This window comes from Phyllobates terribilis, unplaced genomic scaffold (assembly GCF_046119375.1).
Source record: "Phyllobates terribilis strain yellow unplaced genomic scaffold, ASM4611937v1 Scaffold_12__6_contigs__length_324123572, whole genome shotgun sequence".
Classification (NCBI taxonomy): domain Eukaryota; kingdom Metazoa; phylum Chordata; class Amphibia; order Anura; family Dendrobatidae; genus Phyllobates; species Phyllobates terribilis.
The window spans coordinates 156,396,304-156,423,226 of record NW_027362772.1 but is presented as its reverse complement, the minus strand read 5'-3'; the positions used below and the strand labels follow the sequence as shown (position 1 = coordinate 156,423,226).

The 26,923-nt window shown below is 45.8% G+C and overlaps 1 protein-coding gene across 1 annotated transcript in view; it reads left to right on the top strand.

The window, feature by feature from the left end:
* The first annotated feature begins 1,389 nt into the window (after positions 1-1,389).
* The window catches only part of TRPM4 (transient receptor potential cation channel subfamily M member 4), an 84,806-nt gene continuing 59,272 nt past the window's right edge, over positions 1,390-26,923 (top strand). The window contains exons 1-3 of the mRNA XM_073656411.1: positions 1,390-1,577; positions 24,379-24,446; positions 26,403-26,580. Of these exons, the coding sequence (XP_073512512.1) occupies positions 1,551-1,577; positions 24,379-24,446; positions 26,403-26,580 (273 nt within the window). The 5' untranslated portion in view covers positions 1,390-1,550. The remainder of the gene's footprint in view (positions 1,578-24,378; positions 24,447-26,402; positions 26,581-26,923) is intronic.

Here is a 26,923-nt window from a genome sequence, read left to right as displayed (position 1 = left end):
CAGATTTTTTTTATGTATTTCCTTCAACCTAACAGTCATAAACAATCTCTTGGGGACATTTACTCTGTAACATTTTTTATTTTTATCTTGCCGTTTTCCACTGAAACTTGAGCATCTAAAGATCTTAAGTTGGCCGTATGAAAGGATCGTTCGGATTACAACTATCTTCCCTGACTCCCTTAGACGTAGGATCGCTTGGCTCGACCTAGTACTTGTGTGTTCTCTATGAGGGTGCAGTCAGACGGTCATATAAATCGGACCGAGATCAGGACACAAGGCACGGACTGGCCGGCGGCTCTCCCCACCGAGCCTGACAGCCACATAGAAATACACGCTTGGGTCACGCTTGGGTGGGGAGAGCTGCCGGCCAGTCCATGCATTGGGTCCTGATCTCGGTCCGATTTATATAGTCGTCTGACTGCGCCCTAAGTTAGCCGATGTCAGGCATCACTGGTGGTGGCTAGAGTTGAGTGAATTGACCGCGATCCATAGGACAGGTCAGTAGTCTATGGCCACTGGAAGGGAGTCTTGCAAATCTGTTACCTTTTTGTATCCCCGGCGTATCTTTTAGTTATCTTGGCTGGCATGTTGTCCAAATGAGGTTGCACCTAGCCGATGGACCAGAGACCCGTGAATCGATTCTCCCAACTTTAATGGCGGCTTATCATCCAGCCCAACAATGAATTTCAACTGTACAAGCCAACATGACCTGTCGGGAGACCATATACGTTAGATGGTCAATTGGCGATTTTGGATGACTTCTACCTAATATGGGGAACTTTTACAAGGATAAACCACACCCTGTCATGACAGATCTGCATCTGTTAGGACCTAGCATCTCCAACTTGCTGGTGGGACCTAGTGGACACATGATGAGAAGATCCAATAGACCCACGACTTCTCCGTATTCAAAGCACTCATTGAGTAGGCTAGAAAGCAGAAAGACGAGGTGGCATCTTGCACAAGCAGGGGCGGACTTGGGCAACCTGGGGTCCAAGAGGTAAAGGGGCCCCTTTCCTCCTCCAAAGCTTGGATGACAAAGGGCCCATATATTGTTCTTGCACAGGGGCTCACACGGAGTTCATAGTGCAAACGTTGAAGCTGCTATGGGGCTCTTGAGTGGGGGAGAAAGGTGGGCCCTCAGAATCAAATCCTCTGGTGGACCCAATGTTCTTCAGTCTGACACTGGGCCCTCATCTATCTGTGGTCCTCTTCTGTCATTGTCCGCCCCCAGATTTTCATGTAAAGGTTATATAATAGCCATAATTAAAAGTACAGTGAGTGTGAGCGGAGAGCAGTGGGTCAAGGTGGCGTCATTGATAAGCCATGCAATCCTGACAGACAGGTTCTCCGCAGGTGTGCATATTACGGGAGGAGAATAGGGTGGAGAAAGAGGATTGTCTCTGTAGGTGTGGCATACGCTGCAAGGGAACACCATCCTCACACAGTTTAGAAGTTGAACTTCCTTAGCTGCCAGCACTGAAAGCAGCAGGGAATTTACACAGAAAAGCCCTGCTCTGAAGGCAGGCTGGTCACCAGAACCTGGAGAGATGGCCAATACCATTGCTAAAGACCAGGTAGGTGGACGGCCCTCGGCAGCCGCTGCAGTCACCTGTGATGCATGCTGTGTGCTTGCCTGCTGATATGTAGGTAGATCAGGTGTGGACTTGCTGATGATGTGCGGTATGTCGTGCGTGCTCGCTGCTCCATCTACTGCAATGTCGTGGGAGTTGGAACTTTGTTTTTATCAGTTTAAAACACTTTAGGCTGTTCATATTTTTGTAACTCTCGGTGCATTGTGCCAAGAATGACGTACGCCTAGATACAGATCCTCAAAGGAAAAAATGCCGTCATTCCCTTTTGTTAAAGTAAACCTGATATTTAAAGGGGCTGTCCAGTCAAAACAGGTTAGCTAGCCATAGGATCGGTTAGACCTTGCTGATTGATTGATAGGGGGTCCTTTCTCACACTGATCGGGAAAACGGGGAACTTTTATGCCCATTTATTTTTTATGGGGCTGCCAGAAAAAGCCAAGTGAAATGCTCGGCAGCCCCAGAGTGAATGAATGGAGCAGTGGTCGAATGTTCCTGGGGGGATAAAACTTCCCCCGTTCCAATCAATAGGACCCCCACCAATCAACTTTCCTGACATGTTTTTTTTTTTTTTTTCAGACAGGCTATATTCGCACATTTATCTGCTAAATGACAATCCCTTTAATGGCAGCCATATTGGCCATCACCCATCTTTTCCAGGTACAGGTAAAATTATATAAATTTGACAGGAAAAAAATGACTTATTTAAGGCTACATTTACACTTCTTTTCGGAAATTTCATTCATCCAAAATTTACCTGTTACAAGCAGAGGCAGAGGGACCTCTTTGATTATTATGGGATTCACTACATATCAGTAGTTGTTTGGCGTCGCTGTGTTTTGGTTTTTGTTTTGTTCTAAAGACAAAATAGGCACATAAAGAATAAAGAATACCCCATAATAGTCAATGGAATGCCTCTGCTTGCAACAGGTAAATTTTAGACAAATGGAATTTCTGAAAAAAAGTTTGAATGTAGCCTTAAGTCATTTTTGTCCTGTTAAAATTGATAAAATGTTACCTGTAACTGGAAAAGATGGGTGATGGCCAATATGGCTGCCATTAAAGGGGTTGTCACTGAGGTTTAGCAGATTCCAAATGACACATCTGGAGAGAGTCCTATACCTTGAGCAGATTTACGGATCACATCTTCCTCCTTTATTCGGCATGTGATGAAGCGTACAGCCACGTACTTTGATGGATTTCCCTCCCTATAATATTGGAGGTGCACAGAAGTGGCGGCATTAGGAGGCTATGGGCGCGGTATAATGGGTTAGATTTGACAACAATAGTGTGAAAATGATGCATGGTGAGAATTTAAGGAAATTGGGAGGGAATTTCTATAATAATCTGGTTCATTCATCCAGAGCAGCCTGTTTCTGATGCCTGATTTGTAGCTTTCCCAGAACTGCAAATCAATGAAAGCAACTTCAGAGGGAGAGAATGGATGACTGGGGAAGTGATACATCACTCAGGGTCGGTGGAAAGCAGGGTGACAACCTCTGTATACATTGTCATACAAGCATGGGTATATACGAGTGATAACCAGGACAAGGGTCCGGCAAGATAGGCAGACGGCTAGGGCGCTGCTGTTTACACTTGATGGATGTGTCTTCATATTTCTGCACCTCTAGGATATAGACACAGGAGAAAGCTGTGACCTATGTTGTGGCCGCTGATTGTTTTTAACATGTTACTTCCTCCTATGTGAATGAGAGAAGCAAGTGAGTATTTGGGAGCTGGTTGTATTAATGTATATGGGGGCGCATTCAACGAATATGGAGGTGCACTCTGATTATGGCATTGTATATTAGGGGCTCACTCTGCTCTGCTAATGAAACTGTATGTAGGGGCATACTCCTGGATGTGGTACTGTTTGGGAGCACTTTAGCTGGGATATTATTTACTTGAACACTGGCTGTGGCACTGTATAAGAGGCATTCTCTAGCTGGGGCATAATGCAGTATATGGTTGCGGCCCTGTATGTGGGGGCACGCTATGGTTGCGGCCCTGTATGTGGGGGCACGCTAGTGTGGCACTGTATATGGATGCACACTTTGATTATGGCACTGTATATTAGGAGCACGCTTTGCTCTGGTAATGATACTATTTGTAGGGGCATACTCTGGATGTGGTACTGTATCTGGGAGCACTTTAGCTGGGATATTTATTTGAACACTGCCTGTGGCACTGTATAAAAGGTATTTCATAGCTGGGGAATGATATATGGAGACAATGTACATGGGAGTATATTCTGGTTGTGGCACTGTATATGGGAGGACTCTTTGTTTATGGCACTATATATGGATGCACATGTTAGTATGGCACTGTATATAGGGGCACACACTTGTTGTAGCACTGTATATGGGAGCATGCTCTAGTGTGGCACTATATATGGGAGCCCAGTTTGTTTATGGCAATACATATGGATGCACTTGCTAGTGTGGCACTGTGTATAGGGGAACACTCTGGTTGCTGTAATATATATGGATGCAGTTTTGAGATGTGGTTACCTTCTACACATGTGAAACCTATTTAGTCTGTGGCCTGTCTGCCTCTGCTGTGTATGAAGAGTGTGGCGCCACTGAGGGTTCGACCGTCACAGGGATGCTGCACTTCTCTAATGGAGTGTAGTGTTCCTCCTTTGAGGTAAGAACAGTGCGATGGTTAGGACCCTTCCTTCACATCCAACACCACACTTCTCCCACCAGAGGGGGCTAGAATGCACTAGGTGCTGCCCTGCTGGTTACCGGGAGACTGGGGAACCAAGAGATGGGGGAACCATTTAGTGGGTGAGGGTGGAGGACTCACATTTTAGTGACACTTAAAATTTAATATTTAATACACAGCCATCTTGGTTCATGGTCCGTCCTTTCTGTCCTTCAGCCCGTCAGGCTGTCCTTCAGTCTGCTCCATGATGGTTCTTTGACTGTTCTACTGTGAGCTCCTACCCTGTAAGCGGATCCTGTGTGGGCCTGCATCGGATGGAGGCACTGCCATCGTACCTTGGCCTTGGGTCGAGGGGCAGGTTGCAGATAATGGATGTCTCAACCCGATCAAGGACCATGACCAAGAAGGCCCGGAGCTCAGGAGTGTAGCTCCACCGCAAATGGATCCCAGGGAGGATGCAGACGGAGCAGTGTACGCCACCTGTCCTCGCCAACCTGATATATTCAGAGGGATTCCGGCTGCAAGAGGGGTACCGGCCCCCGACACCCGACCTTGCTACTCCACGTCCTGGTCGGGAAAGCCCGGTAGACCCTGAGGATCCCACCGGGTAATGGAAGGAGCGGAGCTGCCAGACGTACCCTTTTTCTGAGAGGAGTTCAGAGGGAGACCCAGTCTATCTACACACACACAGACAGGAAAGTACCCGGTCTGCAGTCTAGGAACACTCTGGTGGGGGGTCCTGATTGAACGCTGGACTTACTCAGAGGTTGTCGCAGACCACCTTCCACCCCCACCCCCCCGTCTCTGGTGAACGCAGATCTCAGGGAGAAGCCTTGCAGCTGTACTCTACAACGTGAGTAAAAACCCTGGAAGTTAACCCCTATGGCCTCCGGACTCTTTATTCCGCATTACACCGCGCTATGCAGCACCAGACCTCCTAGACTACTACCCCCGTCATCCTGTCCCTCTGCCCTGAAGCCTTGCTCCGCCTGTGGGGAGTAGTAACAACTACGGCTGCCATAACACCATGCCTCATTGAACTGCAGCAGCGCTGGTGGCCTTCACCAGGTGCCACAGGTGGCGTAGTCGAGATCAGCCACTCAACCCGGATAAGCCCATACCATCTTTTTGTTTTAAATGTGACGGCCCTGGGCACGGAGCGGGTCCGGGCCACGGCTGCACCCCATCTCTCCCATCACAGGGCCCGACTCCGAGTCCCCCATCTCCCAGGCTAAGGGCTTACAGAAGACTTTGAGGCGTCACAAGAGCATCAGATGTATTCAGCTATTTGATGTCCTATAAATGTCCATCCAGTGTTATCTGTCCCGGCAGCAGAAGGTCCGTCCTACTCTTACAGTCGTCCTCTGATTATATTATGTCTGCACCAGAGGATGCTGTCAGACACTAATTATCTTGCCGCTTTCTAGATTTAGCTTTTTTTTCCTTTAGTATCCACTTACCTCCTACAAAGGAGCCATTGCCAGCTCTTATTCTTGGCATCTCGTGTATCCAACTTGGACAGAACTTTGTGCAATTGTTTCTTCTTGTATAGGATTTATCTGGTGTTTACTTTGACTTTTCCTTTGATCAGTTATATTGGCTACATAATTAGTTACATGCTGCATTTGTATACTACCGTTACTATGCTTCATATTACTAAGCGATGTTCCAAGCGTAAAGGCCTCCATACTGATGTCGGTGGAATTGGCCAATATAGGTGGTCTCGGTTGACATTAGTCTAATGTGTATGATTGGGGTTTCCTAACACTGCCCCCTGCAGATGATGGGAAGAGAGATAAGGATCCGGTATGTCCAATTTCGGACTGCCGATCCTCTAGAGATGCCGCAACTTGAAGCTCGTGGTCCTCAATGATAAAGCTCCAATGGAGCCCCCAATTATTGCAAGTTTTTAATAGTATTGGACTTTTTGGACCCCTTTAGGTTTCAGGACCCTGGTGCCATTTCAACCCGTGCACCTATTATAGTTAGGACCCTACTACAGCGCTGCTTTCAATTTTCTACACCACGACCAGAAATAAAAGCTGCTCTGTGATTGGCTGCTGTGGGCAACGAAGGCCTGCGTCAATTTAAATCCCAACTGTCATTTTTCAAAAGCTGTTTGAAAATGTAAAAATTCAAACTGATTGGAATTTTCCTTTTTGAGTTTTCAACTGTCCTTGTTGCCCATAGCAACTCCATAAATTTTAGATTTATTTCTTAAACTGTTCTGGAAAAAATTGGGGGTATTTTACTAAAATTATGACATGGTAAGTAGGTACCAACATGGCCGGTTTTCGAGGTGGGTAACCTCTACACATTACTTGTCACTACAGATAGAGAAACCAGAGATGACATCCTTAATTGCATTCTGGTTAACCAGGCCTCAGTACTGCATGAATCTACATTGCACAGTTACTTTATGTGTATCAATGTTTATGCAACTCCTAGACGGGTATCGTCGGATAGTGCTTGTAAATACAAGCAGTTTTACAATCTACTGCTTGTTAAAATTTTCAGACGTTCTTGAGATATTAACATTTTTCTTTTGCTTGCAGATCATTGCCTTGGAGACCGACCACTGCTGCTAGAAAGCAGAACATTCACAGCGCTTACAAGCTCTTTTCTATTGAGCTTGTAAGCAATGTTTTGAAGCCAGCCAGGATCATCGCTGAAGTGCAGTGTTTTACCCTAATTCTGGCCAGCTTCAGCGTAGTGCTTACAATCTAGACAGCAGTGGTGGTCGGTTTCCTAGGCAACAAAATGAAAAGAAAAACGTTAATAGCTCAAGAACGGTTGCAAATTTTAATAAGCAGTAAATTGCAAAAGTGCTTGTATTTACAAGAACAATCTAAACATATATATATATATTTATGGAAATAACCCTTTAAGGCCCTAACAGCCAACAGCTATAATATGAATAGCGGTCTTTACTTGAATTTTATCTGTAGGCACAATTTTGGCTGGTATTCCTTATACCGTTGTAATATTTGGGCACCAACTAATTTTCTTCTTTTACATCAGGCTTTCATGTTTTACTTGTTTTAGGATATTTTAGCTTCATGTATATTTAGTTAATGGGTTCATTCAGCAGCATACACCTGCTTAAACAATGGTCCATCATGGTTCCTTTCTCTGACTGTCGTGTATAGGGCATTGTATCTTCATAGAAGAATGGGAATACCTTCCATTAGACAACAATAAGAGGTTGATCCATCCAGCGCACGCTCAAATCCAAGAAGGGTTAATTTAAAGAGAGAGAACTTACCCTAATCTTGAAAAAAAAAACTATAAATTGAGTTGTCTCTGTTTTTTAGTTTTTCTGGATATGTATAACCATTGATGGTTGCCATTAGGGTCTTTGCCGAACCTAAAGCCTCATTTTGATGTCCATTAATCATGGTCCAAAAATTGACAGAGATGCCCGGACTGGCAGCGGTCTCCTGACCTGAATTTTACAGCTTCATAAAGCATATATGAGGCTGTTGAGTTAAGGTCTTGAGTCCTGCGCTTGAAGGACTTTTCCGATTCATTTCTATTATTAAAACATTTTGCTGTTCAGGCTTTTCAGAGGTTTTTACAAAACACCTGGTGTGGGGAAAGAGAGTGCATGTCGCTTCATTGAATTGGCTCTTTATGGAATCCGTTCCAAACCATACACTGTCCAATCAAAAGGCTACAAAAACTCTTCCAAAGCTTTTTAAAACTTCTTCAAGAAGTGGAAAAAACTCCTCCAAAAACTCCCCAAAGAGCTAGTGTGTCCTAAAGTGGTTTTCACTAGATAACTTGTTATTTTAGCCTCAAAAGAACTCTGTGCCCATACCCTGAGGCTGGGTTCAGATGACCATATGCAAAATCATCCGGTTTTTCATCCGTATGGCATCCATTTGTTTTTTTACATAATTTAATAAATAGGAAACAGTGTTTGACCTTTATTATCTTAAAGAGGTTGCCCAAGAATGCAATAAAATGGTCCCCATCATGTAATTCAAACGGCAGCTTGTCCTAGTCACACATCAGAACAAGCTGCAGTATGAAGAAAAACCAGTTCCTGAGACCTGTGTCTCAACTGACAGAGGAGCTGAGTGTAAGAGAGTTGAGTTTCCATAAAAGGGCAGTGACAGGAGAAGAAATAAATTTTCTCCTCAACTGACTGGGCAGAAATTATTTTTTTTCCCCCAGCCTCAGTCCTCTGTTCGCAGTCAGCTGAGGAGATTTATTTCTTCTTCTAGCAGAAACCTTCCCCAGCAGCTCACCAGCATGTATGTTTATGGTACAGCTCCCCTGTCAGTTGAGACACAGGTCTCGGGAACTGTGTTTCTTTAAACTGTAGCCCTTCCAGACTGTACACAGCCGTGTAGCATGTTTGTCTGAACGAGCACTAACAGTTATATTGGTGGGGTCCATCAGCTGAGACCCTCTGTAGGGGCGACATTTAATGGTGTAATGCAGGGGTGGGGAACCTCTTTTTTCCTGACAACTGCCATTTTGATATTTATACTATCATTCGGGGGCTGCGCCAAATTATCAACTTGAAAATAATCCTGCTATATTGGGTCAAACAGATAATAACTCACCCATAATGTGATGGCTGGAACTGCTTCTCTTTGGAACATAATCAACTCTTTGTGATAAGTTTTGTAAAGGACTCGCAGCTGTAAGTTGTTCCGAACACAAATGTATATTACACTGCAGGTCTCCTCACAGTGGAAATTTCACCACTGTTCACATTACTTTTATAGAACGCAAGCAGTGGGAAATCTGCAGTGTATATACATCACATAAGAGACACTGGGGCTGGAGCATGCACATCACAAAGGAGATGCTGGTGTTGGAGCATATACAGCACAGGAGACACTGGGGCTGGAGCATGTACATCACATAGGAGACGCTGGTGCTGGACCATATACACCACAGGAGACACTGGGGCTGGAGCATACACATCACAAAGGAGACGCTAGTGCTAGAGCATATACATCACAGGAGACACTGGGGCTGGAGTATACACATCAGAAAGGAGACGCTGGTGTTGGAGCATATACACCACAGGAGACACTGGGGCTGGAGCATACACATCACAAAGGAGACGCTAGTGCTAGAGCATATACACCACAGGAGACACTGGGGCTGGAGCATACACATCACAAGGGAGATGCTGGTGCTGGAGCATATACATCACAGGAGACAGTGGGGCTGGTGCATGTGACGCGCCCCTGGGCCTGCTATGTCGCGCAGCGTCTCGCGCACGGGGGCTTACCCGGAACCGGATCAGATGAGGGTTGTAGTCTCCGAGTGGCGGGGACCCGGTCCGTGCCCAGGGAGTCAAACTCAGTGTGTGGCAGTCTTGATAGGTGTTATTTGAGTGTCGACTACGCCACCCGTTGATTTGCAGCTATGGAGCTGCCGCTGCAGGGCAGACCGCTGAGGCCGGTGTAGAATTGTGCAGCGTGATAGTATAACCCCCAACGGGAGGGGTATGGCCTCAGGGCAGCCGACGTGGAAGATGGGGGTAGCAGGAACCACTCAGAGACGGTGCGGTGTAATTCAGGGTCTTTACTGGTAACAACGATAGACCCTCCCGGAGTACTTGCTAGCGAACGGGGCCTGGTCAGTCCTTGAGCAGATGGGATCTCCCCTGGCCAGGCGGAGTTGTAGGCCTCCCAAACTGACTGTACTCTTCTGGCTACCTTGCTAGAAGCGGATATAAGTAGCCCACGTCCCTGAGTGTGCCGTGTGGTGCTCACCCGTATGGCCGGTGACTCTGTGGCCCAGACAACACTCCATTAGTCGTTGGAAGGTTCCTGGTGCGTTGCAGAGTCCGAACGGCATGCAGGTGAACTCGCTAAGTCCCATCGGGGTGGTGAATGCGGTCTTCTCCCGGTCCGCCTCTGCTACAGGAACCTGCCAGTACCCGCTAGTGAGATCCAAGGTAGAGAAGAAGTTAGCAGATCTTAAAGCAGCCAATGACTCCTCTATCCTTGGTAAGGGGTACGCATCCTTGTGTGTGATACGGTTGATTTTCCGGTAATCTACACACATCCTCATGGTGTTGTCTTTTTTTCGGACTAAGACTAGTGGAGCTGCCCAGGGGCTACAGCTATCCCTGATCACCCCAGCCTCCTTCATGTCGCTAAGCATCCCCTTGGTGTGTTGGTAGTGGGCAGGGGGTACGGGTCGATACCTCTCTTTTATAGGAGGATGGTCTCCCGTGGGGATGTGGTGTTCTACCCCCTTGACTCGCCCGAAGTCTAACGGGTGTTTACTGAACACTCTCTCGTACTCCTGAACCACCCGATAGACTCCTTGTTTCTGGTGTGCGGGAGTGGAGTCAGTACCCAGATGTAGTTGCTGACACCAGTCCTCCATGTTTTTCTTAGAGCCGTTACCTTCCTCCGGGTGAGATGGAGGCAAGGGTTCCACAGATTATATAGAATTTTGGTTAATGGTATATAATTTGGCTAGCGTGGCATACCGGGGCAGGTACACTTCCCTCTCCCCGATATTTATTATGCGAACGGGCACCCTCCCATGGCGTACATCAACCACCCCCCGTGCTGTCAAAATGGTGGGCCTACTGTCCGAGTAAACTGGTTCTACCATTGCCTGGTAATCCCTACCTCTCAGACCAATAGCTGCCCAGCACCAAATCATCATTTCACTTTTTGGGGGCATGGCAATAGGAAAAGGGTCACACATTCTTACGCTACCAATCTCACCGCCGGAGAGTTCCACCTGTTGCCGTCGCATCAGTGCCCGGATCTCTTTCTGGAGCACCCGCTGCTCGCCGGAGCTGGCGTTCTTGGCAACCTGCTGTAAAAGGAAAATCACCTCTGCAAGACAATTTTCAATTACATTAGTTCCTAGAGTTATTTTTGGGTGACTCTCATGTTTGTCAATATCTACAATGATCAGTCCCTGTGCTGCCAGTTCGACTCTACCGATTTTGATGGTCACCTCTTTAAATCCGATCTGTGGCACGGGCTGGCCATTGCTGGCGATGATACTCAAGTCGTCGTCAGGGTAGCGGGTAATATCCGAGTCATTCCAGTACTGCTTAAAGAGCACGTACGGGATGGTGGTGACCTGTGACCCGGTGTCCAGTAGGGCACTCATAGGAATGCCATCCAGTACCACAGGCAAGACTGGACGTCCTCCCACATATCTGTCGCGCCAGTTCGATGGGGCTGGTGATCTTTTTCCTGGGGGTTGGCCCTCTACCCCAGGTTGTGCCCGTTTAAAGAACAGTACCTTGCCATATGTCCGGGTTGATTGCAGATGGGTCGTCCGTCTTCGCTGTATCGGTCACTGGGTCTTCCTCTGGCCGGTGGGGTCCTCCTTGGTCGACGCCACGGGATGTCCTCCGGTCTGGATGCCAGCTGGATCTTCCCTGGGGTGGAAACCTGTAAAGACTGCACAGTTCGGGTTAGCGCAGCAACGCTTTTAGCTAGCTCTTGGACCTGATGGTGCAGGTCTGGAGCCGGGTCATTGTTCAAAGCCTGCGCATCAGCCCCCACAGGCCCTGCCGACAAGGGCGCCGCCTCCTGGTGGTAAGTGATAGCTGGGTGCCTGTGGGTCACAACGCCAACCGGTGCCGGTTCTCGGAGCACCCGGATGGCTCTGTCCTTGAACTGTGCAAAGTCCAGATGAGGATCCTGTAAGGCCATTGCCCGCAAGTGGGTTCGGTGGGCATTGCAATATAGTCCCTCTATAAATTGTTTGGTCAACAGCCTGTCCTCGTTTCCCACGCCGTCAGGATCGGTCTGCTTAATGGCTCTCAGGGCCTCTTGTAGGTTTAGTGCATAGTCCCTTATACTCTCATGTGCTCGCTGCTTGCACCCATAGAATCTAAGCTTAATCTCGGCTGAGGTGCGGGTATCAAAGGTGTCCCTCAGCCGGGTTAGTATCCCTGCGACAGTCCTCCTCCCAGGTGGCCAGGACTTTACCTCCCTTTGGGCTGCCCCGGCTAGTTGGGCCACCAGGATGCTCACTTTTTGCTCCTCTGTGAGGGGGTACACCTGGAAGAGGCTATCCAGCTTTTCTTTAAAGTCATTCAGGGTATGTGACTCCCCTGAGTACTGGGGTAGCCAGGCTGCTCCCGGGATATAGGGCATGGTGAAGGGCATAACTGCAGCAGCGGTGGCGCTGGCGGGGGTTGAGGCAGTGAAGCTCTCCTCCGCATCCGACATCTTCCTCCCCCCTAGTGGACCGTAGCCTACCTTGCGATGATCCTGTTCCGTAGGCCGCGGCTCCGCAGTAGATCGTCAGGGTTGAGGACCTTCTGTCGCGCTCTGGTGACGTCGGCGTCTGCTGAGCTCCTTCCAGGACCTTACGCAACGTCCGGACGTGAGGCGGGGCTTCAGTTCTCGCGCGCTTTCGGAGTCCACGCCCCTCTTCCCGCGCGGCGTCCTCAAGATGGCGTCCAATGGCGGGAAGAAGGCCGAAGATGGCGCCGGATGGCGGGAAGAAGGCAGAAGATGGCGGGAAACCTCACCACTGGTAAGTTTGAACAGTCTTTGCTTTTCAGGCACGCAGTACCCGGTGGTTGCGGGCACGAAATCCTGCCGACTACGCCAAAGTTGACGCGCCCCTGGGCCTGCTATGTCGCGCAGCGTCTCGCGCACGGGGGCTTACCCGGAACTGGATCAGATGAGGGTTGTAGTCTCCGAGTGGCGGGGACCCGGTCCGTGCCCAGGGAGTCAAACTCAGTGTGTGGCAGTCTTGATAGGTGTTATTTGAGTGTCGACTACGCCACCCGTTGATTTGCAGCTATGGAGCTGCCGCTGCAGGGCAGACCGCTGAGGCCGGTGTAGAATTGTGCAGCGTGATAGTATAACCCCCAACGGGAGGGGTATGGCCTCAGGGCAGCCGACGTGGAAGATGGGGGTAGCAGGAACCACTCAGAGACGGTGCGGTGTAATTCAGGGTCTTTACTGGTAACAACGATAGACCCTCCCGGAGTACTTGCTAGCGAACGGGGCCTGGTCAGTCCTTGAGCAGATGGGATCTCCCCTGGCCAGGCGGAGTTGTAGGCCTCCCAAACTGACTGTACTCTTCTGGCTACCTTGCTAGAAGCGGATAGAAGTAGCCCACGTCCCTGAGTGTACCGTGTGGTGCTCACCCGTATGGCCGGTGACTCGGGGCCTTCTAATGGCTTCCGCTCCACGATGGCGGTGCTGGTCCCACGCGTGTGACCGTGCCTTCGGGTCTCTGGGCCAGAGGACCTGCAATCCCCTGCCGGTCGGCTTCTGCTGCTGGGTAAGAGTTAGTCCCCACAGCCTCGGACGCCGGGTCCGGTAAGAAAGCTTCTCAGTCAGGGCGAGCTCTGCAGCTGCCAGCCCCTGACTCGTAGTAGTATTGCTCCCACTGAGCTTCTGCTGTTTCTTCCTATGACTGTTTCTCGTCTCTACTCTCCTTGACTCCTAACCCTGCCTCAGCCCCGGGTTTATATAGGGGAAGTTCTTCCCCTCCCAAGACTGGGCAGGAGGTGTGGCATGCACAGGATCCCTGACCAAAGGACCTCCCACCTGCTCTCAGACATAACATTACATTACTATGGAAACCAGACCCCTGGGGTGCCACACATGTACACCACAGGAGACAGTGGGGTGGACGAGGCTATTTTCATCTGAGGGGCTAACTCCGCCCACTAAATATGTTCAGACACTAAAACTGGCCAGCATCAGGACGTAATCCCTTAATGCATGCGTCCCAGTGTTCTTGCAGTTCTCGCAAGAATTAAGGGTCTGTCAAAGTGCGACCACAGGGCCCAAGCTCTGCGGTTTCTGTGAATCTGCCCAGGGGCCGGAGAAAAGATAATTCTGGTCCGCTAACGGCCTGCAGGCCAGAGGTTCCCCATCCCTGATCTAAAAAAATAAATCTGTCATGATTCCATTACTCCTAATGATTTTAGTTTGATGTGTCCACGCATGCAAACATGGCCTTTGCCAAGCTGATGCCTCTCGCCTATGTAGCCTGAATATGTAGGTTTTCCTGAGTGCACAAGGTCTGATATCCATTCTTGCGATCCTACCAAAGTAAAAGCAGTAACAACCCTGTTTGCATTACAGTAGGGGAGGGAGAGCCTCATTGTCTATGGAGCCCTACGAATTTTAATTACACTCTGAATATGGGAACCATTTGTTCTCTATCTCGGTAGGGGTCACAGATGCCATTGTCATGTAACTGGAAAACCCCTTTTCCTCAATTAAACACAATAGATAATGACATGGCATGCCTAATATGCTTTCAATGTCAAAGTAATGAGTACACTTAAAGTATACATTGTGTTCTATTATGTATATATTGTATTTTAAATCTTTTGTTCTCCACCACATCTATAGGGAGAATTGATAGTAAAGAAATTTACTTGCCAAGTTTTGGAGGCAAGTATCTAGAAGGAGGACACATTTTCTGCAGTCAGTTGCCAGTGCCCAGGGCAAAGCAAGTATTGTGCCCTGTTGCCCAGTAAAAATCTCCCTCTAAATGCTCCTTAAAGGGAATCTGTCATCATGTTTTTGTTATGTAATCTGAGAGCAGTACAATGTAGAGACAGAGACCCTGATTCCAGTGATGTATCACTTACTGGGCTGTGTGTTGCTGTTTCAATATAATCAGTGTTTTATCAGCAGGAGATTATCACTACAGGACTAGGTATCTCGTGCCTCCTGGTCCAACCACGCCCCCAACACTGATTGGCAGCTTTTTGTCAATATACAGAAACCTGCCAATCAGTGGTGTGGGCGGGGTTATACAAGGCTCAGCATTCTGAGCTCTACTAGATCAACAGCAGAGAAAACCGGTGATTCTATGAAAATGACAGCATGGAGACCATCGAGTGACACATCGCTGGAATCGGGGTCTCAGCCCCTACATAATGCTGCTATCAGATTACATAGTAAAACCATGGTGACAGATTCCCTTTAAATCAAATAGTATAAAAGTAGTAGATATAATTGTATCAGTGTCATGCTGATGCAGATACAGTTCAAAGTGGTGCACTGCTCGTCTGGAGATCCGGGACATCCGGTCAGAAGTCCAGGGCAAGTGGATCTTCAGGAGTAGCGAGGTGGCTTATACTTTTCTTTTTCTTTTGGTTTCCCTTAATGCAACTTCCACCATGGCCACTCCCATTGTGGTGCAACTATGCTCCGTTTCTGGAGCCCTGTCCCTCTACACCCATTGGATATTTGCTGATTCTTCTGGGAATCCCAAGAGTTCTCGCCTTAATCCATTAGGCTGTTGAACTTTCTGGTTAAGTTAGCAAGTATGGGATGTTCCCATCGCCGTCATTTATGACATATATCCAAAATAAAACATGTTGATATCTGTGTAGTGGCCGCGGGAAAGTTTTGCTTTTGCATCAGATTTTCTTTTGAACTTTGCTTCAAGCTCGGAGATGATAATGTTTGTGCACAGAAATATGTGTGGTATGTACGCGTCTAGAATGGTACTAGGTCGTGCTCTTGTCCTTAAAGTCCTCCATGATCAGGGTGGGGATGAAGCCAATAATCTTCTGGGTTTCATCTATGACAAAATACTGGAAGGCTGCAGCCAATCAGCAGCCATTGACTGGCTGCAGAGGTCATGGGACAAAAAAATTTCACGTGACTGCCAGGAGAGTCAGCGGTGACTTAGTAGGATTGACGCCAGTCCGGCAGGTATGTATGCTCTTTATTTTTGATTTTCTGCACCAGATTGCAACTTACTAAGAAGGAATTGTTCAGTAGCGGAGAACCCTTTTAATACCCAGCTGAAACCCAATGTGATCTCACAGAAACTTAGTGAATTGGATTGCATGGCTAACCCTAGAGTACTGCGACAATCAACCTCCAAAAAATTCCACTGGGTTGGACTTTTTTGTGACCTTTTTGCTGTGTTACCTTAGGGATCGAAATCCATCTCCATTCATCTATATTACGCTGCACACAGCGATCATTGGCTGTGGAACCTTGCTGCCGAAGTCTGTGTGTAACCTTAGCCTATTTATTTATGTAGCAGCTGGCTCCTTGCTTGCAGAACGCCTGTGTAGTCATACAGCTTAAACTTTAAGTACGTGAATGTTGGCATTACGTGGTCACGTTCTCATTTGAGTGGGCATAATTTAATAATACATGTCCCCTGCTAGAAAATCATGGCCAATTGCTTCAGTGATACCCAGTGACTGGGGCCTCAGCAGCTTAACCAATGGTGTGATTTGGCTAATTGCTTGGGCGGCTTAACAAGGGGATTTTCATCTTGAGAAAATCTATTTAAAGGAATGAAAGATACCTGCTGATCATGCACAAGTATAAGGGGGTGCAACATCATCAGCACCGCTCACTTCCTGGTGTGCGGCCAAACTGCTTATTCAATGTCCTTTCATCTTGCAAGATAATACAGATCCCTTGATAGAAGCGTTGCATGGTAGCTTTAGCCTTTGCTTTGATTGAAAACTTTGGGAAAAAGTTTTAAAAGTTATTTTCAGCAGAGGAACATGACATGACCTGGGTGATCATTGCTCGTCTAGGTAATAGTATGAGTCTCCCCTATGGCTCCACGCCTTGAAGACTTGTATTATTACTCCTTATCACAGCAATATAACACTGGGTGTTGCTTCCTTAAAGGGGTCATCTCACTAAGACAACCCTTCTCCAAATGCCTTGGTAGGGCATACAAATGTCATAGAGCAGGATCCCCCACTAAAAGCCACTCGTATATATATTATGGGGACAACCATTCAGGTGAACGGCTGCCATACAATTCTACATTTCCTCTGCAGCTTAGTCAAAGCTTCCTCCCATCAGATACTTCTAGCCCTCCTTTTTACAAAGTCTTTAAAAAATATGGCTGTCCCTTCTTTTTCTTTAGTTTGAAGCTCTGTTTATTAAAGTGACTCGCCCCCTGGGCCGTGGGGCACTCGGATCCGGGCAATAGGGAACGATGGGGGTAGTAGTGGCAACCCGGTTCCGTGGCTCAGGGTGGTCAGGCCAGTGGTAGTCCGTTATGTGCTATTGATTATGTCCGACTACGCCACCCGTGGATTGCGGTTATTAGGAACCGCCGCTGCATGCAGACCGCTGGGGCTGATGAGGTGTGCAGCTAGGGTAGTGTGACTCCCCACGGGAAGAGTGCGGCCCCAGGGCAGTATAATGGATGGTGGGAGTGATGGTAGTGAGAGTCCCAGTGCTGATAGTGCTGGAGGAGCAAGGAGCACACAGACAACAGGTTGCAGTCCAGGGTCTTTACTAGAACAGGTAAATTGATCCACAAACAGTCCCAGCTAGGAGGGGACCTGGATGTCTGAGAGCAACGGGGAAATTGGCCCTGGTCAGGGTGAGGGTGTAGGCCTACCGTGCTTTCTGCGCTCCTTCTGGCTATCTCCTCTTTATAGGGTAACAGCCCACGTTTCCAAGCTTTCCGTGTATTCTCGCCTGTATGGCCTGCGACGTGGGTTCCTTGCTGGTCCCTTCTGTTGTGGCAGGGCCTCCAGGCTTCTTAGGCCAAGGAATATACAGTCCCTTGCGGACTGGTTATCTGCTGGAGAATGTGAAATCCTTCCAGCCTCAGACACCAAAGTCTGGTAAAGCAAGTCCTTTATCTGCCAAGACAGGCTTGCTTCGCCTCTTGTCTCTGGCTTGTGGCTCTCCTCCTGCCACACTTCCTCTTAGGTGCAGTGCAACTGTCTGTCCCTGTTCTGCTCTGGGACAAGTCTCAGTGCTGAGACAGGCCTTCAAGTTCTCCCTAACCCTGCCCCCAGTACCAGCTTTTTATAGGGGCAGCCAGCTCCCCCTACTGGCCTGAGACAGGAGGTACTGCATGCTAATGTTCCCCTAACCAGAGAACCTCCCCCTTGCTCTCAGACACAGCTTTATTACACTTGTGGCATCCAGGCCAGGGTGACACAAAAGGGTAATATAAATGACATAGAAATTAGTTACCTATCTTGCTTTGTTTCTGGGTTACAATCTGTTTTATACTTCAGAGCTGCATTCATACTTCTGCTGACTATCTTTGAACAGCTCGATCGTCGTCAGGCTCTAACAGTTTAGCGTTTTTCCCACGTCCGATTATTGCATAGTGCTTGGTCTAACGCTAAGGTTATGTTCATACTCTGCTGTATTTTTTTATGTAGAGTTCGTAGTGCGTAAAACTGGCTGCATTTTACAATAACAGCATAACCAATGCGATTTCTAAAATCTCCTGCACATGTTGTTTTTTTACAGCTCGTGTTTTCAGCACTGCTGCATTTTTTTGCCAAGGCGTGTCAATTCTTTCAGCACTTTTTTTTTTTCCAGCACTTTTCACCCGTTATTTTGAACAACAAATGTAAAAACGCTGCAAAAAAACGTGCTTATTGTATGCAGCATTTTTTTTGGGCGTAGAAATGAACCCTTGAAAAAATTCCCACCGTGGAGATGTTACAGTGAAAGTGGATATCATTGCGAAGAAGAAGCAGTGGTGAAAGGGTGAATTTCGCACCTACATCCGCAGCCGAAACTGACATGCTGCCGATCCCAAACCCTCAGCTCCTGTCATTTCACGCAGCGTATATATTGCACAGTAGATTTGTGAACCCAACGCTGGGTAGAAAACAAAAAAAAAATCCAAAAATTAAAGCAAACTCTCCTCTGCCAATGAGATGCAATGAAACACCAGGAGATTTCAGCTCTGAAGCCTCATGAACTATGAATGCAGCTCTGAACCGTATGTAATTTATGTACATACGCCTATTTTTCTTGTGGTTTTGGGCGGGAGAATCTGTGGTTTGCGAGCTCCTTGGTGTTAGTTACATGTCAGTGATCCCTGTGTGTCAGGCAAAAACTTGTTGAAATTTTTCTATAAAGAATTCCTCCCCCCTAACTGCAGTGCAGACCCCTCCCTTCTATTCTTCACATATAGCCGTTATCTGCACAAGAGAAGCTCTTAACCCGAAATCAGGGGCAGACTGAGACTTAAATACAACAATAACATTTTAAAGCGCACATGTCTTCACCCCCCCATCTCAAATTTTACTGCAAGACCAAAATTATAAATAATACCGCTATAGAAGGTTAAATAATACTGACTTGCTATGACCACATCAATCCACCGCATGGTGATGGAATAATGAAATCAATGGGGACCCGAAGTTTGGAGCTGGAAAGCTTCTTTCTCTGTCCTCTTTCTTTTCTTGCTCTTTTCTCTCTTCTTGCTCTCTGCTCTTTTTTCGCTCTTTTATCTCTATCTCTATCTCCAAATTCAAATGAGCTTTATTGGCAGGACTAAGTACATATTAGCATTGCCAAAGCAAATGGTAAAAAATAGGGGGGCGGGGAGTAGGGAGGCATATAGAGGTCCAGGATATATCAAGATTTCTCTTTTTCGCTCTCGAGAAGTCTGTGTTTGGAGTTCAGCACCGGACACAAGATGCCCAGTATGAACCTCGTACTTTACACTTCGGGTTCGCTCATCTCTACCCATTTATTAACTTATTCGATGCAAATTGAATTTTATGATCACATTCGAGCAAACTGTTGGATTTGAATTTTGGCAGATTTGCATATCACTAGAAGAATTCATGATGTATAATGATCCCAAGTGGCCTTCTGTTTTAATTGCAGATTCCACCTACATATGTATATACATTCTGAGAATATCATTCTCTACAGGACTTATTGATCGGTGAAGGGTCGACTTCTGTGCCCCACACTGATCGGCAGAATGGGGAACTTTTATCCCTGTTAGACTGGAGCGCAGTGCACATGCTCGATCTCCGCTCCATTCATTCCCTATGGGGCTGTCGAATGCTGGGCTTGACTTTTTCCAGCTGCCTCCATAGAGAATGAATGGTGCGGTCATCCTACTTGTTGCCCCATTTTCTAATTTTGTGCCTCGTCAGCAATTAAAATTCCCCATTCTGCCTATCTTGGCAGGTCTCAGCAGTCAGACCCCTATTTATCAGTAAGTTTATAGTACCTTTTGGGTAGATGATAAAGGGGTTGTCCATTAAAAGCAAATTAAGTAAAAGTGTGTATGTGGGAGCAAGGGGATAGGTTGCTGGGTTAAATAGTGAGGCACATATAAGGGAGGATGACGAGGAAGTTCCTCCTTTTTTTTTGGCAGGCATTACAGCTGCCCTAAATATTTTGTGAATGTGACTGGGTTTTATTTAGGTCGGATGTCACAGCGGATTGTAGATGGGTTTATCCGCATCTGGTTAATTCAAGTGATTTCCAGATGCTTATTTTGGATTCCAGAGTAACCTGTTAGTTTTATGTTTGGATGCTCAGAAGTGGAACCGCGTTCTGCAAGGACATGGCATATTAGAGTGGTGCATAGTAATATGTCTACTCAGCAGGAACCGGGAGGTTGGGGGAGAACTTGGAGTTCACGTGTTACACGCACGCCGCTAGGTTCAGATAGGGCGAGACGGGTTTCATGAATTCTTTGTAATCCTGGAGGAACAGTTACTCAGGGCCACCATAGACCATCTGCTGCAGCTTCTCTCAGGCACACGATAGATTCAATTGTTGACCAGATACCCCTGACAAGAGTCTTTTTCAACAGTTTAACAGTAGAGTTTAATCTGAAGCACAGCCAGTGCAATTCAGGGATATTACAGCAACAATCTTCATTACAGTACAGTCTGAGTTTCTTGAGCAACCGGCTCCAGTAACAATACAGTAGTTTCTTCACAAGGCACAGTATTACAGTCTCTTCAGTAGCATAATTCAGCATAGATTAGATCTCTTAGCAGCACACTTCAATGCATACACAGCCACAGGCTTTTCCTTCACAGCACTCAATAGTACACAGCATTCTTTATCCTGCATGGAGATGGAGGGGGGGAAGGGTGTAATGAGGGAGATGATCTCTGACATGCTTCCTTCCAGTCCTTATCTTCCTGTCCCATAATACTCTGCACTGTTAGTTCAGAGAATTTATCTGACCTGTGTTTAGCTTCTCTCCTGATCTAAATCCTGTTCAGTTGCCTTCTGTCAGCTACAGATAACACACCACCTTTCTCTTCAGCTTCAGCCAGACAACATTAACAAGTTCCCCACAATCCCCCCCTGGGGCTCTGCTAAAACACTCCCTGTCTCCTGTGGCTGTGTTAACCCCTCTATTTGCTGGATGCTTCTGAAGCACAACACTTCCTGTCTCCTGTGCTTGTGCTATTTGCAACAGTTGCTGGATGCTTTGGAAGCAACAGCACTACTTCTGCATGTCACACATGGTTCCTCTGGCAGAGACCTATAATACTTTATGATGGTTTATATTGTTGTCTTATTTCTTATTTTATTTGTAGTATTTGTGATTATTTATTATTGAACCTTATATCGATCCAATGAAATGATTCTTATTGAAAGGTGTCTGGTTACGACAGCTGTTAATGATAGTTTGAAAATAAACCGGCAGCTAAGTTTGAATTCAAATTGAGGGCAGTTGGTAACCTTATATCTCGTGGAGTAGGGTCTTAGGCAAAGGGGAAATCCTTTTTGGAGTGTGTGAGGAAACCCACGCAAACACAGGGAGAACCTAGAAACTACTTGCAGATGTTGTCCTTGGTGGGATTTGAACCCAGGACCCCAGAGCTGCAAAGCTGGAGTACTAACCACTGAGCCACCTTAGTAGGCAATGTGCATAAACACTGAAATCCCGTATTTATAAATGTGATCAGTGGCTTTATAATGTGTGTTGTTTTTTTTTTTTTTTTTTTTTTTTTTTTCTTCCCAACACTATACGGGAACCCATCAGCATGTTGCCATCTCCTTTTATCCTATGCTCAGCCAACACCCATGGGTGTAAGGCTTCAGCTGAACCCAATAAAAAATGTTGCACTTTTATATGTTCCCTTGTCACACGTGGTCTGTGTAATGCTTTATCTCACCTGCGGGGGAGCTGCAGGGATATTGAACGTGTGCAATCAGTTTGCATCTGATTTTTTTTTTTTTTTTTTTTTTTTTTTGTGGTGGTGGTCTCAGCCACACTACATCCTATAATAAATTCATCGAAAGGGGGTCTTCCAGATTATCCAAGGCAGATATACTCTATAAGCATACAGTACTGTTATTACAGGATGTTCAGTATTCATGTATGTTCTTCAGTTACCAGTGTTTTGTCTCCAGGGTGATCACCATGTTGCTTTCGAGGTATTGTGTGAGAATAGGAATTAGTCCATACCCTCAGAGGATTAGCCATGTATTCCCCGGATCAGTGACTAAGCACCGCGGAAAGCTGGAAAACCAGTCCTGCAAGTACTTACTCACAAAGACTGGAAATAATCCTAAATGTCCTTATTTTCAGCCTTTGTACTTCCAGCCCTGCACTATTAGCTGCCAGGAGACAGTGATATTGCCACATACAGGTGTCTTGGCACAAGTGACTATTTCTTCATGGGCATTCCCAGAATAATCCTGCCCTATAGTCTGTGTATGTACTGCGCTGTATCCACAACATACAGTTATATAAGGTGTATATCATGTGTCATCTATAACTTCTTGTAAGAAGTAGAGGGCATCAATGGCACCTTCTCTGTTAATCTATCACTATAAATACTTTCCTTTACCCTGAGCAAAAGTTCAGTTGACTGGTATAATCCATTATCTAAATGCCAAGCCAAAGTAGCTCCTTGACATCTTTCCCCGGTTACCCCTTCTTTCTTACTACTATTTATATTGTATGTATGTAAACTGAATTACCGCTATATAGAATATACCTATGACTTGGTCAATTTCTGCTCTAAGTACTTTCATTTTAAGAGAACCCACCAGACACAACAAGGCGACCTTTTTCTGATGGAACTCTAATCAAACATGCATCTTACCGGGCTAAAAAACAACAAATTGAAAGGACCGGTAGGATCCAGCTCTAAAGCTGATACAGATTAGGTCAGGTCTAGGGTCCAATCAGAGAGAGGTCACCTTGTCATGGCTGGTGGGCTCTCATGAATTGGCCGATTTGTGCACTAAGTACCTTCATCAATCTCCCATCTAAAAATCACAAAATTAAGCCACACAAATTTACAATGAAGTGCGAGTGAAAGACTTCAGGTCCGTAAACCACAGAACGGACCCCAAACATAAAGGGCCTGAAGAGCCAGCAGTGCCGTATGATTATGGTGTAAAAGCTGAAGATTTATTCTGTGCCAAAGAATACAATGTTTGGAGTCTTTCTCTCTTGAGCTTTGAAAAAAAACTTGGGAAAGAGCTAAAACATTGTTTGTTTACTTTTGGCACGGAATAAATCAGCTTTTTCACGATAATTATTTGAAAGTGCTGCCTGTTTTTATCTATCTACGGTATATCCCAAAAGTGAGTAATGGGTCACATGACACTGGGGAGGGAAAATTGGGCACAATTTTGCCATTTTCACTTAGGGGCATACTCACTTTTGTTGCCAGTGGTTTAGACATTAATGGCTGTGTGTTATTTAAAGGGCACACTGTAATACAGCTGTACACGGACTCCTTTACATTGTATCAGTGTCAAATCTTCAGTATTGTCCCATGAAAAGATACTCACTCACATTTTTTGTAAATATATTATTGTATTACAAAGACCCTTCATGAAAGGAAGGACTTGTCTTTGGAAGATTTTGGGCAGCTTTACATCTGGACTGGCCCAAACGTTACATGATGCAGTGACCTATAAAGCAATTATAAGCTTCTTATTTCTTTTCAGCGATTTGCAGGTTTTGGCCATTAGTGAGATAAGGATCAGAGCGGTTATGATGGCTCCTTCCCCCAGATTCTCCATGCACCACAGCCCTTCACGTACAGCTACGCTCTGTAGAGAATATCTGGGGAGGGGGATGGATCGCACCTGCAGGACGTGGCATGGGACCTATTATTTTACTAGCAAGTTTGTAATTAATGTTTACAAAGAATCCGGTTTTTCGCAGTAAAATATGAAACTGTTTATGCAAAGGGTGAGGCTCCTGAATGTCAGCGCTAAGACCTGTCACACCTCTTCATCAAACGGGTGACTCATATTGATGGACACTGCAGGCGGCAACCTTTGTCTTGGGTCCCTGATAAGTTCTGCACATCTGGCACGTTATCCATTTTGTTATGTAATCTTGGCAACTTCATTTTAATTTTTCATAAAATATATGACTGAATTTGCAAAATCTAATTTCGTTTTTTTTTTTTATCTATCTACAGAGCTGGATCCCCAAATTATTCAAAAAGAAAACATGTACCACCTATATAGAAGAGAACAGACCTGGCCGGTGCGTTACTTCTTACCTGTTCGCTTTTTTACTTTCTATATTATGCATTTATTGCTGTAATGGTATATACATAGCCTCGCGCAGATCAAAGGAGTAGTGTCATAAATGCAGGTTATCACCTATCTGCAAAGTAACTGATGACTTGGGGTCCGCACAATCCTAAGGACGGACCAGAGAAGCTTCTAGGTAAAGTGTCCGCCTTTGTGCCTCCGCATTGCAATGGTGACCCCCTTTGTGCCTCCGCATTGCAATGGTGACCCCCTTTGTGCCTCCGCATTGCAATGGTGACCCCCTTTGTGCCTCCGCATTGCAATGGTGACCCCCTTTGTGCCTCCGCATTGCAATGGTGACCCCCTTTGTGCCTCCGCATTGCAATGGTGACCCCCCTTGTGCCTTGGTGTTGAAATAGTGACCCCCCCCCCCCCACCACCTAGTATTTTTTTCCTGAAGTTTTTTTTCTTGTTTCCTGAGTGTTTTTCAGATGGTTTTGGCCAATACCGTGGTTTTTGTAGCATCTTTTTTTACTGTAATTTTCCTTTTCCCTTTTTTTTTCACTCCACTGCATAATGAAGAAAAATCTCTCAATTTTTTTTAATAAGCCAAGACCATTGCAAAATGCTCCAAAAAATGACGTCCGGACTTCTTTTGAACTTTTCTTTTTGAATAGTATTGCAAAGCACAGACCGAGCAGAAAACACCAGACAAAAATAGAAGTCACTGCTTTTAACCATTTTTTTTTTATTTTTTATTTTTTTTAGAAACCTGCAGTGTTTAAAAGATGCTCGAAAGCCTGAACAGCAAATCATTTTTACATAGAATTGCTTATGTTCATTGATTTGAGTGTTTTCTGCAGTCTGCGGCAAGGTACAGGCAGATTGATGGCTCTCTGCTCTGTCACTGCTGCTGCTGCGGAACCTCTTCATAAATAGACAAGGAACTTTGCATTTAAGCCAGTTAGTGGCCGGCACAGGAGAAGGTAATTCTGTAAAAGTGATATGTGAAAAACTGCTGTCATAGAAAGAGATAAAAAGTAACACTCCTCATATGTGAAGTTTCTACAAATATTTGCACTGACTGGTTGTACAAGAGAAGACCTACTTATAGAAGTCTCTACAATATTTTTTTTTTTTTTTAAAAAATGCACAAAAGAGGTGTGAAAACTTTTACTTTTTACAAGTTTATTGCAACTTATAAAAAGTTTGGTGGATTGTAAAAATATCTACGACCGCGAGTAACAAGGTAAGAAAAATGTCATAAAGCTCAACCTCAGGTTCTTGCCAATCCCCATATAACTAGAATTTTTATAGGGTACACACTTCTAAAAACTAAACTTGGTTATCTGGCCAAAATCCTACACTTTAATAAACATTCTGGGAGCCCAAAGTTATATCCATTCATCAATAAGAGATAATAATCACATAGGGGACCTGGTGGCCCTCCTGCCATATTAGAAGTCACCAGTAATAAACATGGCACTTGATTAGGGGTAGATTTTGTATTGGGATGCAATGGCTTTAGGTTCGCATTCGATCATATATTAATCCTTTTTGGAATTTTTTTTTAAATGCATATATTTTGGACTAAAAATAATTTTTCCAATTGGATTTTATTTAAAATTTGCCTTATTACAGACTTTTTTTTTTCTTCCCACGCACTTAACTTTTATGTGATCATAAATCATCAGCAGAAAGACAGATGAAAGCAGTTACAAACTCTCCTGTCAAAGGAGCTCACTGAAGGATTCTCAGTTAACTCATTCTGGCAGCCAGCAATATATAGTAGAGCAGAGGCTATAAAAGACAAATAGTGCAAAAGTTTTTGTAAATATGATTTTTAGCCCTAAATACATTTATTTAAGGCAGAATAATCAGAATCCAGAGCTGCTAACGTTAAGGCTACCATCATGACTGAATCTTTTATAACGTTATGTGAATAAATATTTGTTCTGTAATACAGACCGGGTCAGTTCTGCCAGTGTGGACTGCCCAAACAAAGTCATGTGTCTGTGGCCATGGAAGACAATTTTGGAGCAGCCATCGTGAGCACCTGGAACTCGGCGGAGCACACGACCGAAGAGCCCACCGATGCCTATGGAGATATTGAGTTTGTAGGCGCTGGGAAGAAGCTCAGCAAGGTGAGATATCAATGTCATGTTTTTTACTCAGTGATTAGGTTCTGATCATATTGGTTATAATTAATAACTAAAAGTGGTGTCCTTTCCATGGGCTCCATAGTGCCGCTGTGCCCTGTGGCTGAGCTGTAATATCAGGCACATCATAACAGACAACTGTACCAATTTTTCTCAAATTTTCATTGTCCTGAGCCAAAATGGAGCATGTGTTGTACAAACCTCACCCACCAATTGTTGCTAGTGGATGGGATCACGGTCTTCCTGGGAGGGAACTAAAGCTTCACTAAATTGTCAACACTGATGTTGGGGAAACGTACACATCTCGTGGCAGAGTGGTTCTGTTTCA